We start from the raw sequence: 13,798 nt of genomic DNA, 5'->3' as shown, positions 1-13,798 counted from the left end.
ATCCATCAGATTGTTTACATATGCAGAAGACAAGAGTGGTACTATCACACTTCCAAAGGACATTCTTATTTTATCTTTGTCCCCAATGACCACTCATAACCCAGGACAAAATACTGGGTTCTATTACTTAACAAGTCTTTGAGCCACTCACATATATGAGAACCTATCCTTTATGCGCAGATCTTTGTTAACAGTCTACAGTGTGACACTGTGCCACGAGCTTTCCAGGAACTTACAAATATGGAAGCTGCCTGTTGAGCTCCATCCATGGTTTGCAGGATATCATGTGAGAAAATATCAAGTTGACTTTTGGATAAGCAATACTTTCTCAACTGGTGTTTATTTGTGGATAGAGGCTTTTATCTCTCAAGGTAATGCACTATATTCAAACTCAGAATATTCTCATGAATTCTGCAGCAAACAGATGTTAAGGATTGTACACTTCTTTTACATGGGTCTCACCAGCACTTTTCCCAGTCACTTGGAGCTTTGCACAAGGCAAGGGATGCACGATGAATGCAAGCTAAGTAAGTGGGCTATTGGGATACCATCTGGGTCTGTAAACTTCATTGTCTTCAACTCTTTCAGCTGCTTTTCAGTGCCAAGGATGCCTATTTCTACATCATAAATAGGGGAGTTTGTGCAGTGGTCAAACAGTAGTATGTCCATACTATCCTCCTGTGTGAAAGTCTTTTTTTTTTAAATGTAAAATATAAAACTTCTGCTTTTTCTTTCTGCCTTCTAGTGCCACACCAGGTTGGTTTATGAATGACTGGGTAAAAGCCTGCGCCTCACTTATCAGTTTTATGTAAAACCAGAATTTTCCAAGATGTTTCACTAACTTATGACATAGAAATTATTGTACACTTCGTACATTAATCTTTTTACAGACACATGATTTTATACTACCTTTTGCCAGTTGACATTTCTGCATTATTTTTTGAACAGAGTGTGCAATAATGTCTGTTTTCTCAGAAGTTCCTAAATTTTCTTTTTGAACCACTGTGCGTCTTTTCCAGTCTTAATCTACTTACTCTGCACATACTTCTTCAGCATGTGATTTATAACCAGTTGAAACTTTACCTACAACCCCTCTATGTTCATCCCATACTACCAGCAATAAACACACATATTTCCCAGGAAGCTTCAGGAAGGGAATGGGTGGGATGTCTGTGATATGTCAATTGTGTTCCTCAGACAGGAAGAAACAGCATTCTGAATATAACTACAACATTATATCAAAACATGTACAGTTGTGCAGGTGCTGATGAAGAAGAGGAAGAGTAGTAGTAGTAGTAGTAGTAGTAGTAGTAGTAGGATTAGTAGGAGTTAGAGATGGGCAAACTCGTTCACCTTGGGAACTAGTTCACTGGTGATTGCTCTTTTTTGGGAACCATTCATATTTACTCATTCACCGTTCATTTGTGCATGGTATGTGGTTCTTATGAAAAATTGAAAATTAACAGCATAGGTGACTGAAGATGGAATGCGCCAAGAGGGGACACTTGCCTCCCCTCTGGAGTACAGAGTTTTTATTCATTACAGAATTCTCACACACTTGTAGAAGTAATTTTCATGACTCTGCAAAACCTCTCGTTTAGCCAACTGTGGCATTATGTGGCTGATCACAGTGAAATAATATAAAGTGGCACAAGAAAAACTGGCCCTGAGTGCAGACTGCTTGCCAATTATGCACAATTTGTTGACTGCTACAATCAGAATAGATAAACGTGTAATAATTAGGCAGAAATAAATAACAAGTAAACTAATGCAAACAAAAACTTTAGAACAATAGATGATAATCAGTGGGCAACAATGAGCAGTCTAGTACTCAGGGCTGATTTTTCATGCGCCACCCTGTACCATTGAAATAATATTGTAGAAGTTCTTGTATTCTCTTTACAAAATGTGACACCAGATGCTTTATTATGGAGCGCGGGCTTCATACAGTTGTAAGTTGGTCTGCCTTCCATAACAATGAACATGCTGTTTTACCATGGATAACAAAAAGATGGAAAATGGCCACTCCTGTGTGCTGTGCCGACTTCCTTTGCATGTGTAATAACAAAAAAACTTGCCATTTATAAGTATATCTTCTGCTGTTTATTGAAATATTGAAGTAAGCTGATATGCCCTTTTGCTACCCGAAAAGATGTATGTATTACATACCACATAATTTTTATGTAATTATAAAATAATTTTAATTACCAGTCATGGACACTGAATAGAATATGAGAAGAACCACAGTCCAGATTCCAAGAAAGGTTTGAAACAGATCTAGAATGGGCATGCACAGTTAACAAAACGAACAACAACTCGATACTGAACTAACTAGGAGCAGTCGGCAGTGGAACTGCTACGAGTGGTCACACAGAGAAGGACGAGATCAGCCGAGGGAGACCAAGACCGAGACAGACGGGAATGGGACCGAGGCTGGAACGAGACCGGCCAACATGCCGTTGCGGAAATGAGACCGACTGTTTCCCATTCCCAGAAACTATAAGAAGAAATCTGTGACCGAAGTGAACTATGAAAGACCTTTCCTTAGAATTCATTCCTCGCTCCTTCCGTCCATCCTGGTGAACTGTTCCTTTAGATCCATTAGTTTGCGTACGACCCATCTCGAGTAGGAGTAGGAGTAGGAGTAGGAGTAGGAGTAGAAGTAGAAGTAGAAGTATAAGTAGTAGTAGGAAGAGGAGGAGGAGGAGGAGGAGGACTGTTGATATTCCACTTATAACAGCTGCAGAAATTCAGTATGAACCAACAAAAAATAAAAACAGCAGACTTGGTTCACATGGAATAACACCTGTAATAATAAAAAAGAAGTATGCAGCGTATCCCAGGATGAAAGGTCAATACTAAGGGATATGACACAAGCAATCATTCAAAGCACGAATGTCAATATTTTTTAAATGAACACACCGCCATTTGACTGTATTGTTGTTTATTTAATTAAGACCTAGGTTTCGGCCTTTTATGCCATTTTCAATTGATTGAGTTGATGTCATTAACATGCATTGTAGGATATGAAGCTCAAAATTGACTGTGAATTAAGAAAAATATTGATTCCCCACACAATGTAAGATGTAAAATCTTCATCGAAAAAGATCAACAAATAATAGTGGGAGCACATCATATTTAGTAAAAGCATGTTTACTTGGTATGAACCATCTTTTATATACCTGTTTTTACTAAATATGACGTGCTTTCACTATTTTACTCCCAATGATTTTACATCTGTCATTTCATCGGGAGCCAATATTTTTCTTAATTTAAAACCAATTTTGAGCTTGATGTCCTGCAACATATGTTAATGACATCAGCTCAATCATTTGAGCTTGATGTCCTGCAATATACACTCCTGGAAATGGAAAAAAGAACACACTGACACCAGTGTGTCAGACCCACCATACTTGCTCCGGACACTGCGAGAGGGCTGTACAAGCAATGATCACACGCACGGCACAGCGGACACACCAGGAACCGCGGTGTTGGCCGTCGAATGGCGCTAGCAGCGCAGCATTTGTGCACCGCCGCCGTCAGTGTCAGCCAGTTTGCCGTGGCATACGGAGCTCCATCGCAGTCTTTAACACTGGTAGCATGCCGCGACAGCGTGGACGTGAACCGTATGTGCAGTTGACGGACTTTGAGCGAGGGCGTATAGTGGGCATGCGGGAAGCCGGGTGGACGTACCGCCGAATTGCTCAACACGTGGGGCGTGAGGTCTCCATAGTACATCGATGTTGTCGCCAGTGGTCGGCGGAAGGTGCACGTGCCCGTCGACCTGGGACCGGACCGCAGCGACGCACGGATGCACACCAAGACCGTAGGATCCTACGCAGTGCCGTAGGGGACTGCACCGCCACTTCCCAGCAAATTAGGGACACTGTTGCTCCTGGGGTATCGGCGAGGACCATTCGCAACCGTCTCCATGAAGCTGGGCTACGGTTCCGCACACCGTTAGGCCGTCTTCCGCTCACGCCCCAACATCGTGCAGCCCGCCTCCAGTGGTGTCGCGACAGGCGTGAATGGAGGGACGAATGGAGACGTGTCGTCTTCAGCGATGAGAGTCGCTTCTGCCTTGGTGCCAATGATGGTCATATGCGTGTTTGGCGCCGTGCAGGTGAGCGCCACAATCAGGACTGCATACGACCGAGGCACACAGGGCCAACACCCGGCATCATGGTGTGGGGAGCGATCTCCTACACTGGCCGTACAACACTGGTGATCGTCGAGGGGACACTGAATAGTGCACGGTACATCCAAACCGTCATCGAACCCATCGTTCTACCATTCCTAGACCGGCAAGGGAACTTGCTGTTCCAACAGGACAATGCACGTCCGCATGTATCCCGTGCCACCCAACGTGCTCTAGAAGGTGTAAGTCAACTACCCTGGCCAGCAAGATCTCCGGATCTGTCCCCCATTGAGCATGTTTGGGACTGGATGAAGCGTCGTCTCACGCGGTCTGCATGTCCAGCACGAACGCTGGTCCAACTGAGGCGCCAGGTGGAAATGGCATGGCAAGCCGTTCCACAGGACTACATCCAGCATCTCTACGATCGTCTCCATGGGAGAATAGCAGCCTGCATTGCTGCGAAATGTGGATATACACTGTACTAGTGCCGACATTGTGCATGCTCTGTTGCCTGTGTCTATGTGCCTGTGGTTCTGTCAGTGTGATCATGTGATGTATCTGACCCCAGGAATGTGTCAATAAAGTTTCCCCTTCCTGGGACAATGAATTCACGGTGTTCTTATTTCAATTTCCAGGAGTGTATATGTTATGTTAATGACATTAACTCAATCACTTGAAATTGGCATAAAAGGCCGAAACCTAGGTCATAATTAAATAAAAAACAAGACAGTCAAATGGTAGTGTGTTCACTTAAAGAATATTGTATGATTGTTGCTCAGCAACATCAAAAATGCCTAGTAAACATGGCCTCTAGGAAAGAGCTACAAGCCCTTAAACTTCTACATTGTGAAAGAAATCACTTCTATAGTAAGCTCTTTGCTTTCCATGTTTTGGGAGCAGATAGTATGGACCAAAACAACAAAAAATTGTCTAGTAAACATGGACTCTAAAATGCATAACTTAAAAGCTAGGAGGACTTGTTGACCAGGAGAGATGATGTCACAGTAGTGAAGAAGAACAAGTATTCACAGCTCTTAAGGTATGCACTTGAGACCCCACGTTTATTGGATTTTTTTTTTCCTTGTTTTGGTCCATACTACCACCTCTCAAAAAATGGGTAACAAAGAGCTTGCAGTAGAAGAGATTTGTTAGTTGATGAAGGTTTCTTGGGTCTCCAGCCATATGGTAGCATTGATATCTCACGAATCTCTCCAAGAATCTCGACACTTCGCCAGAAGATGGGTAGTATGACACTTCCCAAAACATCGTGAGATATCAGCGTTACCACCCGGCTGGAGACCCGAGAAACCTTCATCAACAGTTCACGCCAGGAAAGCCTACAGTCACATATACGACAACTCTACAGGAAGATTTGGTAGATTTGTTGCACTGTATCGAATATGAAGAAGTGCTCATCGCTCTTAAGGTATACATTTTCGAGGCCATGGTTACTAGACTGACCAGCCTGTTTTGCTTTCAATGATTGCTCCTGTCATATTCCTGAATACTGACAATTCCTCATGGGATACACTGTATAGCTTGGACAGGTTATATCATTCGATATGGAAAACCATGAGGAAAAAGCATCTCTAAGAAATTTTATACATAGCTCCACCTGCCTCTCTGTGTGTACACACACACACACACACACACACACACACACACACACACACACACACACACACAGTGGAAAACTAAATCACAATGATGACAAGGGCAATGGAAAAAGAGGATAGTGAATGTAACATGATGAGACTGGATTAGAAATAAAGACATTACAAATAAAACATGGGTACAGGATTCCTTGGCTCAAGCCGAAATTGGCAGTGTGCTGGTCATGTCAGGAGAATAACAGATGAAAGATGAGGAATATCAGTAACTGAACTGGTGTCTCTGGAAGAAAATAGGAGAATAGGAAGACAGACAAGATTATGGTGAGAGATGCTGAAGGCTTATGAAGGACTGTTGTGGCCAGCAACAGTGCTAAAGAGAATTTGTGGAAGAAATTGGGAGAGGCATTTCTCTGACAATGGGGCACTAATGGCTATCATCATCATTAAAATTCTGAGAAAATGGGATAAGTGTGTCTTCACTGTGGGTCCAGATCTTTAATTGGAAGGTACAAAAAGTGCAGGAATGTGATAGGTTAAGGTCAAATGTGGAGGATTACCATAAAATACAGTTTGGAACTGAGTGTAGGAAAATTATGTTCGTTCTAGTGGTTCCCAAATCTTGAATACACAACTAAACAATTAAAAATTTACTTTCGCAATGTCCATGAAGTTTCTTAAATCTCCTGTAGCTCTAAAGTTCCAGCACTAATCAATCTTTCACTCAATGATACCTTTGCATGTTAAAAATGTTTGTGATCTTTAAACAAACGATCACAAAAATATTATACAATAATAGTAACACATGAGCCAAGCTAAGAACAAATGCAGTGTCTTCAAACCTTTTTTTTTTTCAAATGGAACTATCCTTTCCCCCTCCCTCTTGTCCATTTTCCTTCCTCTCCAGAACAGCAAGTCTCATTGAATCGTACTTAGTGATACAAATATTTCACAGAGTCATTAAGATATTTCAGAGTATAAATGCATTTAAAATCCAGAGTCTTCTGTTGTTGTTATGGTGTGTTGAGTGGCACACTACTCTCAAGTTTTGGCACTGTCAATAGACAGATGCATTGCTGAGATTCCTTATTGGCTTTCTAGTGCAGTTGGGCGTTCAGTAAAATGCAGTGGACTCTCCATGTACAAGATCACATCTATTGGCATCAATTTTTTCTGCATTATTATAGATGTTCAAGAACTACTACTTTGGATGCTGTGTGGTAATATCTTTACTTCACAATTGTTTTCTTGGAGTAAAACTGGGGTTTTAAAAAGCCTTTTGACACTATTGATGTTGGTGCAATGAATTAGATACTATTCTTCAGAAACTTTTCTTCATAAAGTTCTGTTTTGGTTCATTTTAGCATCATTCTTCATAAATTAATATTTTCCTAGCATTTCTGTGTTTCTAAAAATAGTTTCAACCTAAAGAAAGATTTAGAAACTAACTGATAATGTAGGTATTTTATACATAATGTACTGTAAATTATTGAAGGCATACCTCAAAGTAAACTTGATCTACGGAGTTAGTTGTCACAGCAAGCAATGCTCAAACCTTTTAATTAGTCAAGTATGACTTATCCTTCTTCTTATAATTTGCGGGTATACAGTCAGATCCCGTCGACATTCTGCCACGATATTTCAGCCCAGAGATGTCTGGCCATCATCAGGTGAGTACACAACTACTGAAGAGCCCAGGTGCAGTCGCGGTATTTATGCTGAATCTCGCGCACACGAAATGTACTGACATCCTACAGCGCATGCGTCAAGTGTTGACATGCGCGGCAAAGCCGAGTTGTATGTGCTGCCCTCAGTGGTGAAAGTAAAAGATCATCTAGTCATTGAGTATCGAATGACATCGTCGATTCTGCTGTGATTGTATAATTTTAATAACAGGATTCCAATTTTCATCCAGCTGAAAGCTGGGCATAGTTCCACTGATTTTTTGATTATGGAATCCCAAAATCCGGAAACCGGAGCTAAAAGTTTCGTTCCATTGTATTCCATTGAATGTCCCAAAGAAATAGTGCTCTGCTACTGCTGATTTTGACGGTTGCCGCAGACGGGTGTATCTTTCATGTTCTGTACATCATTCATGGACAGTTATTGTCGTCTGGCCAATATATGCAGAGCCACATTCACAGGGAATTTTGTAGACGCCTGCTTTCTTCAGTTGTAAATCATCTTTAACGGATCCAATGAGGGCCCAGTTCTTTGCTGGTGGACAGAAGATAACCTAGATTTTATTTTTCTTCAGTAATCTTCCTATTTTCGACGACACATTCCCGGCGTATGGAAGGAACACAGTTTATTTATAGTCGTCATCAGCGTCCTCAATGTGTTGCTTCTTGTTATGATAGTTGCGCATGGCCTTCCTTATTTGGTGTGAAGTGTACACATTCTCTTTAAAAACCTTCTCCAAGTGTTCTAATTCTGTGTGGAGGTTTTCATCATCCGATATTACATGCGCTTGATGTATTAAGGTATTGAGAACACAGGCTGTTTGTGCTGGGTGACGCCTGGAGGTACAGATCTGTGTGAGTCGGTTTCCTGTACACAGAATGTACTAATGACCTAACATTTTTACAGCGTACTAGCACGTCTAGAACTGGTAAAGTGCCATCTTTTTCAATCTCCATCGTGGATTTGATGTTCTCATGTAATGAGTTTAAGTGATGAAAGAATGTCTCCAGTTCCTGTCTGCCATGAGGTCATACAACAAAAGTATCATCTATGTACCGCCAGAAGATCGTAGGCTTTGAAACAGCAGACTCAAGTGCTTTCTCCTCAAAGTCCTCCATAAAGAGATTAGCTCCCACAGGGGACAAAGGGCTCCCCATGGTGACGCCGTCTGTTTGTTCAAAGAATTCATCATTGAATAAAAAGTACGTTGAGGAGAGTATATGTTCAAATAAAGCTGTCGTTCTGCGCTGAATAAGTTACCACTAAGATGTAACGTTTCCATTAAAGGCACTTTGGTAAAAAGTGAGAAAACATCAAAGTTGACTAATAAATCCGAGCTGCTAAGCTTAACTTCCTTCAAGTGACTGACAAAATCCTCGGAATTACGTATATGGTGGCAACACTTACCCACATACGGATTTAGTAGTGAGGCCAGATATTTTGCTGTACAATAGGTTGCAGCACCAATATTGCTCACTATTAATTGTAGTGGGGCACCATCCTTGTGTATCTTGGGAAGACCATAGAGTCTTTAGTGGTACTGCATTGTGTGGTCTCTTGATAACTTGTTCAGGTAGAGAACATGTCAACACCTGACACATGCGCTGTAGGATGCCAGTACATTTCGCATGCGTGAGATTCGGCATAAATACCGCGACTGCACCTGGGGTCTTGAGTAGTTGTGTACTCACCTGATGATGTCTGGACGTCTCTGGGCTGAAATACTGTGGCAGAATGTCGACGGGATCTGGCTGCATACCCGGAAATTATTAGAAGAAGAAATGCGCCAGGAAAATTTCAGAAGTCACATGTCTTATCCTAGCAATGTGTATTTCTCACGACAGTAGTATTAACTTTTGGATGGTGCTCCACCCTTCCACTGGCAGAATGGAAATATATGAATTTTAAATAATTTTTTACTTAACTTCCTATCAGGTCTAAGACATTTTCAAGACACCAAATTTACCTTATTGACAAAAACAATTTTCATTCTGAACAACGGCATAAGTCCACTTTTGAAGAAAAGTGTTGGACGTCAGTTTTGAGCCCCTTGTGACTATTTGTACAAGTGAAAGCACATCAGGAATATCTTTAATATACTAAAAGATATTTGAGATGATACAGTGGCACATCTTGTACATATCATTTTTCTTCAGCCCGTCCCCGGTAGCTGAGTGGTCAGCGCGACAGAATGTCAATCCTCAGGGCCCGGGTTCGATTCCCGGCTGGGTTGGAGAGTTTCTCCGCTCAGGGACTGGGTGTTGTGTTGTCCTAATCATCATCATTTCATCCCCATCGACGCGCAAGTCGCCAAAGTGGCGTCAGATCGAAAGACTTGCACCCAGCAAAAGGTCTACCCGACAGGAGGCCCTAGTCATACGACATTTTTTTCTTCAAAGTTTTAATGATTTTCTCATAAAAGGATCATTTTAGCTATGAGTGGTTTATTATGTTTATGCTCTTCAAGACAAGAATCATCTGTAAATGACATTGCTCTTTTAAGAATGTATGTATTTCCTTTAAGTTTCTTGAGAGTTCTTTCCTTTACTCATCAAAGTATAGGCTTAAATATCTTAACAACAGTGTCATGACACTTTGATAATAAAATATAAATAGCAGCTTGAAATACTGCATCTGAACAGAAATAGGAGAACTTTCAGGTTACTCTTTGGATTAGTTAGTTGGTTGATTTGGAGGAGGGGAGCAAACAGCGAGGTCATCAGTCCCATTGGATTAGGGGAGGATGTGGAAGGAAGTCGGCCACAGACTTGCAAAGGAACCATCCCGGAATTTGCCTGAATCAATTTAGGGAAATCACGGAAAGCCTAAAACAGGATGACCAGACACGGGTTTGAACCATCGTCTGCCCAAATGTGAGTCGAGTGTGCTAACAACTTTGAACTTTAGAGATACTAATGTTACAATTAATGCTTTCCACTAAACAGTTCCACAGAACGTACCACTGCGGCCATGTGCATCAGTCAGAGAAGTGTCAGCTCCCAGCTTCATCAGAAGATGAATAACGTCACTCTGTTTCTCACGAGCTGCAACATGTAATGGTGTCACTCTGTCAATGTCTGAAATACTGTTAACATCTGCTCCTAGTTCTTTTACCAGGAACTCAATCACCAATACACTTCCTGTGCGTGCAGCATGATGAAGTGCACTCAGTCCTTTCTTGTCCTTGTCACCTAGGGCATCATAATATGACAGGATAACCTTCACTGTTTCCAGGCTTCCACTAGCAGCTGCGTCAAGGAAAGGTGAAACACCACACATGTCAGTACAACTCAGCATCTCCCTGCAGCCACACTCTGAGCTCAAAAGGAACTGTAGTACTGATGCCCTACCATGGAGAGCTGAAAGAAAAATTTGCAAGACACACTTATATCAATCATAACATTGATAAAAGAGAAGCAGGCTTTATCAGCCATAACATGTAGAGTAAGTTATGTAGACAAAACTGCAGAAAAAGAGAACATTATTTGCCTTCCAGTTTCAATGCCTTTAGGTATAGAGATATTTTAAGAAATGGGACAGCTGCAATGCAGTGAAAGAATAGTTACAGTTTTCTTTCACTGTGTGCTTGACTATCAAGAACCATGGAAGGGTGCATGTTGAAATAATAATATCAAGTGCCACTTTATGGCACCATTAAATCTGACAGTTGCGTGTGAAATTACATGCCACTCCAAAACTCAACAGTCTCTCTTTTATAAATTCCTTTTTGTAAAAATTCCCCCACAAAGAAATTACATCCAGCCCAACAATGAGCTGCACTGGTGCAAATAAACAATTCCAAAAACAAAGCACTCATACAGTGTGACATTTTTATGCATACAGAAACACCGCCTGCTAAAAGACACATAACTTGCAGAAGAAACAGCCTCTTCTATCTTTTGTTTAACCAGAAGTTTAGTCAATAATTAATGTCAATTTATGGTTTATATAACAACCTTCAAAAACCACCTGTAGCCCGAACAGGCAGCCGTGCATGATCTGCACAGAAGGTGTCCCCGTTCAAGTTGAGAAAGAAAACCTTGTGGCCAACATGTGTCATCAGGTGAAGCAGTTTCATGAAATACTTATAATGTGATATTCTGTGCATGAATCAGTTAGTTTTATGTTCTCTTAACTTTCATTTGTGAGCTAAAGAAAAGCAGTGATAGCTTTGTAAATACTGGTCTGCATGAAAAATGATTCATGGACTTTTTATTCTTTCCAGCATTATCCGCACATCTTTGTTTATCTGTACACAATGAAAAGTCACCCTGTACAATATTGTGCATTCAAGACTGATATCTGATAAGGCTCCAGAACTAGTCTCAGTTATAAACACATAATGCCCACATAGTACTAGGAACAGAAAGCTGGCTGAAACCATATGCTAATAGCAATGGAGTTCTAAATTCTGACTGCAATTTATATTGGACAGGTAGGCTGGATACCGGGAGAGGAGGCGTGTTTATAGCAGTAAACCTATTACTGTTAGTACAGAATCAGAATACAAATACTGTAAGTGTTAAAGATAGCTCAAACTTGGTACTCATATGATTTTATAGATTACCTACCTCAGGAGCAGTACTGACAGAATATTTAAGTGATATCTTTGTGAATGTTGTGGATAAGTTTTCTGATCATATTACAGTATTACGAAGGGATTCCAATTTACCAGATGCAGACTGGGAGACTCAAATTATTAGAGTGAGTACTACGGACAGGGTATCATGTCAGGCAGTAGTAGCTGACCGAGACAGACGCAGCAACAGGGAAGTAACAGCTTTTGTGACATTTCTGAGTTCCTAACCAGGAGCGAATTTTATTATATCATCTGTGTGCTTTAATAGTTTAGTTTCTTGAGTTTCTGCATGTAAATTTAATATCTAACAGCCACAGTTCTCCCGTTTTCACTTGCGTCGGAAAGTAAACAGATTTTGCGACATATTACAAGTTCCTAATCAGGGGCACATTATTTAGTTTCATCTGAGTGCTTCGGTAGTTAGGTTTTTGAATATCAGCGTATTACTAGACACAGTTTGTGCATTTTCGTCAGGGTCTACAGTAGAGTTGCGCAGCACGTGCCAATAGTCCATTTATCTGCATAGTTTAGTTATCCACAGTCTTCAGTATGCACAGGGACAGCGATTGTTGTGTGCAGATGCAAGCTGAGTTGGTGAGACTTCGCTCTCAGCTTCAGGCTGTGATGGCTTCGGTTGCACAGCTTGAGGCTGCAGTGGATGGGCACCACTGTTGTGGGCCGGCCGTGGGGATCCAACGAACGTACAGCACGTCAGAGTCCTCCGATTGGTCCTCGCAAGTGGCCAACCCAGTTACAGCTCGCACTGAGGCTGACCCCTCACCTGTGATCGAGTGGGAGGTTGCCCCGGGGCGAAGCAGGTGGCAAAAGACTTCCCAGGTGGCCGCTGTCTGTGGCTGACACTGTTGCTGAGCCAGATACTGTCGCCTGTCCTGTTTCAGAGGAAACCACTCAGCCTGCAAGACCTGAGCAATCACAAATGGTGGAATTATTGGTAGTTGGGAGCTCCAACGTTAGGCGCGTTATGGGGCACCTTAGGGACTTGGCTGACAAGAAGTGTAAGAAAACCAATGTGCACTCCGTGTGCATACTGGGTGGAGTCATTCCAGATGTGGAAAGGGTCCTCCCGGATGCCATGAAGAGCACAGCGTGCAACCAACTGCAGGTGGTTGCTCACGTCAGTACCAATGATGTGTGTCACTTTGGATCAGAAGAGATTCTCTCTGGTTTTGAGCGGCTAACTGAAGTGGTAAGGGCTGCCAGTCTTGATTGCAAGATGAAAGCAGAGCCGACTATTTGCAGCATGGTCGACAGGACTGATTGCGGACCTCCGGTACAGAGCCGAGTGGAGGGTTTGAATCAGAGGCCAGGATGGTACTGCGACTGTGTAGGCTGCAGATTCTTCGACTTTCGCCAAAAGGTGGTTGGGTTTCAGTTTCTGCTCAATAGGTCTCGTGTCCACTATACGCAGGAGGTGGCTACATGGGTAGCAGGGGCTGTGTGGAATGGACTGAGCAGTTTTTTAGGTTAGAGGGTCTCAGGAAAACACAAGAACGGCTTCAGTCACAAAGGGTGCAGGATGAACACAGGAAGAACATAGATACAGGAACCATTGGTATAACAGTTGTAAATTGTCGTAGCTATGTTGGGAAAGTACCAGAGCTCCAAGCGCTAATAGAAAGCACTGATGCTCAAATCGTTATAGGCACTGAAATCTGGATATAAGCTCAGCCGAAATTTAAAAAAAAAAACCTAATGGTGTTCCGAAAGGATAGGCTAAACACGGTTGGCAGTGGCGTGTTTGTTGCTGTCAGAAGTAATTTAAGTTGT

General features: G+C 42.0%; 1 protein-coding gene across 7 annotated transcripts in view; it reads right to left on the bottom strand.

Moving 5' to 3' along the window:
• Positions 1-13,798, bottom strand: part of LOC126470178 (ankyrin repeat domain-containing protein 16-like) — a 104,473-nt gene that overhangs the window by 3,862 nt on the left and 86,813 nt on the right. For all 7 annotated transcript variants that reach the window (XM_050097832.1, XM_050097833.1, XM_050097831.1 and 4 more), the window contains one exon: positions 10,392-10,790. In XM_050097832.1, coding sequence (XP_049953789.1) covers positions 10,392-10,790 — 399 coding nt within the window. The remainder of the gene's footprint in view (positions 1-10,391; positions 10,791-13,798) is intronic.

This window comes from Schistocerca serialis, chromosome 3 (genome assembly GCF_023864345.2).
Source record: "Schistocerca serialis cubense isolate TAMUIC-IGC-003099 chromosome 3, iqSchSeri2.2, whole genome shotgun sequence".
NCBI lineage: Eukaryota > Metazoa > Arthropoda > Insecta > Orthoptera > Acrididae > Schistocerca > Schistocerca serialis.
The sequence above is the reverse complement of the archived record's forward strand: the minus strand, read 5'-3'. Positions and strand labels throughout refer to the sequence as shown.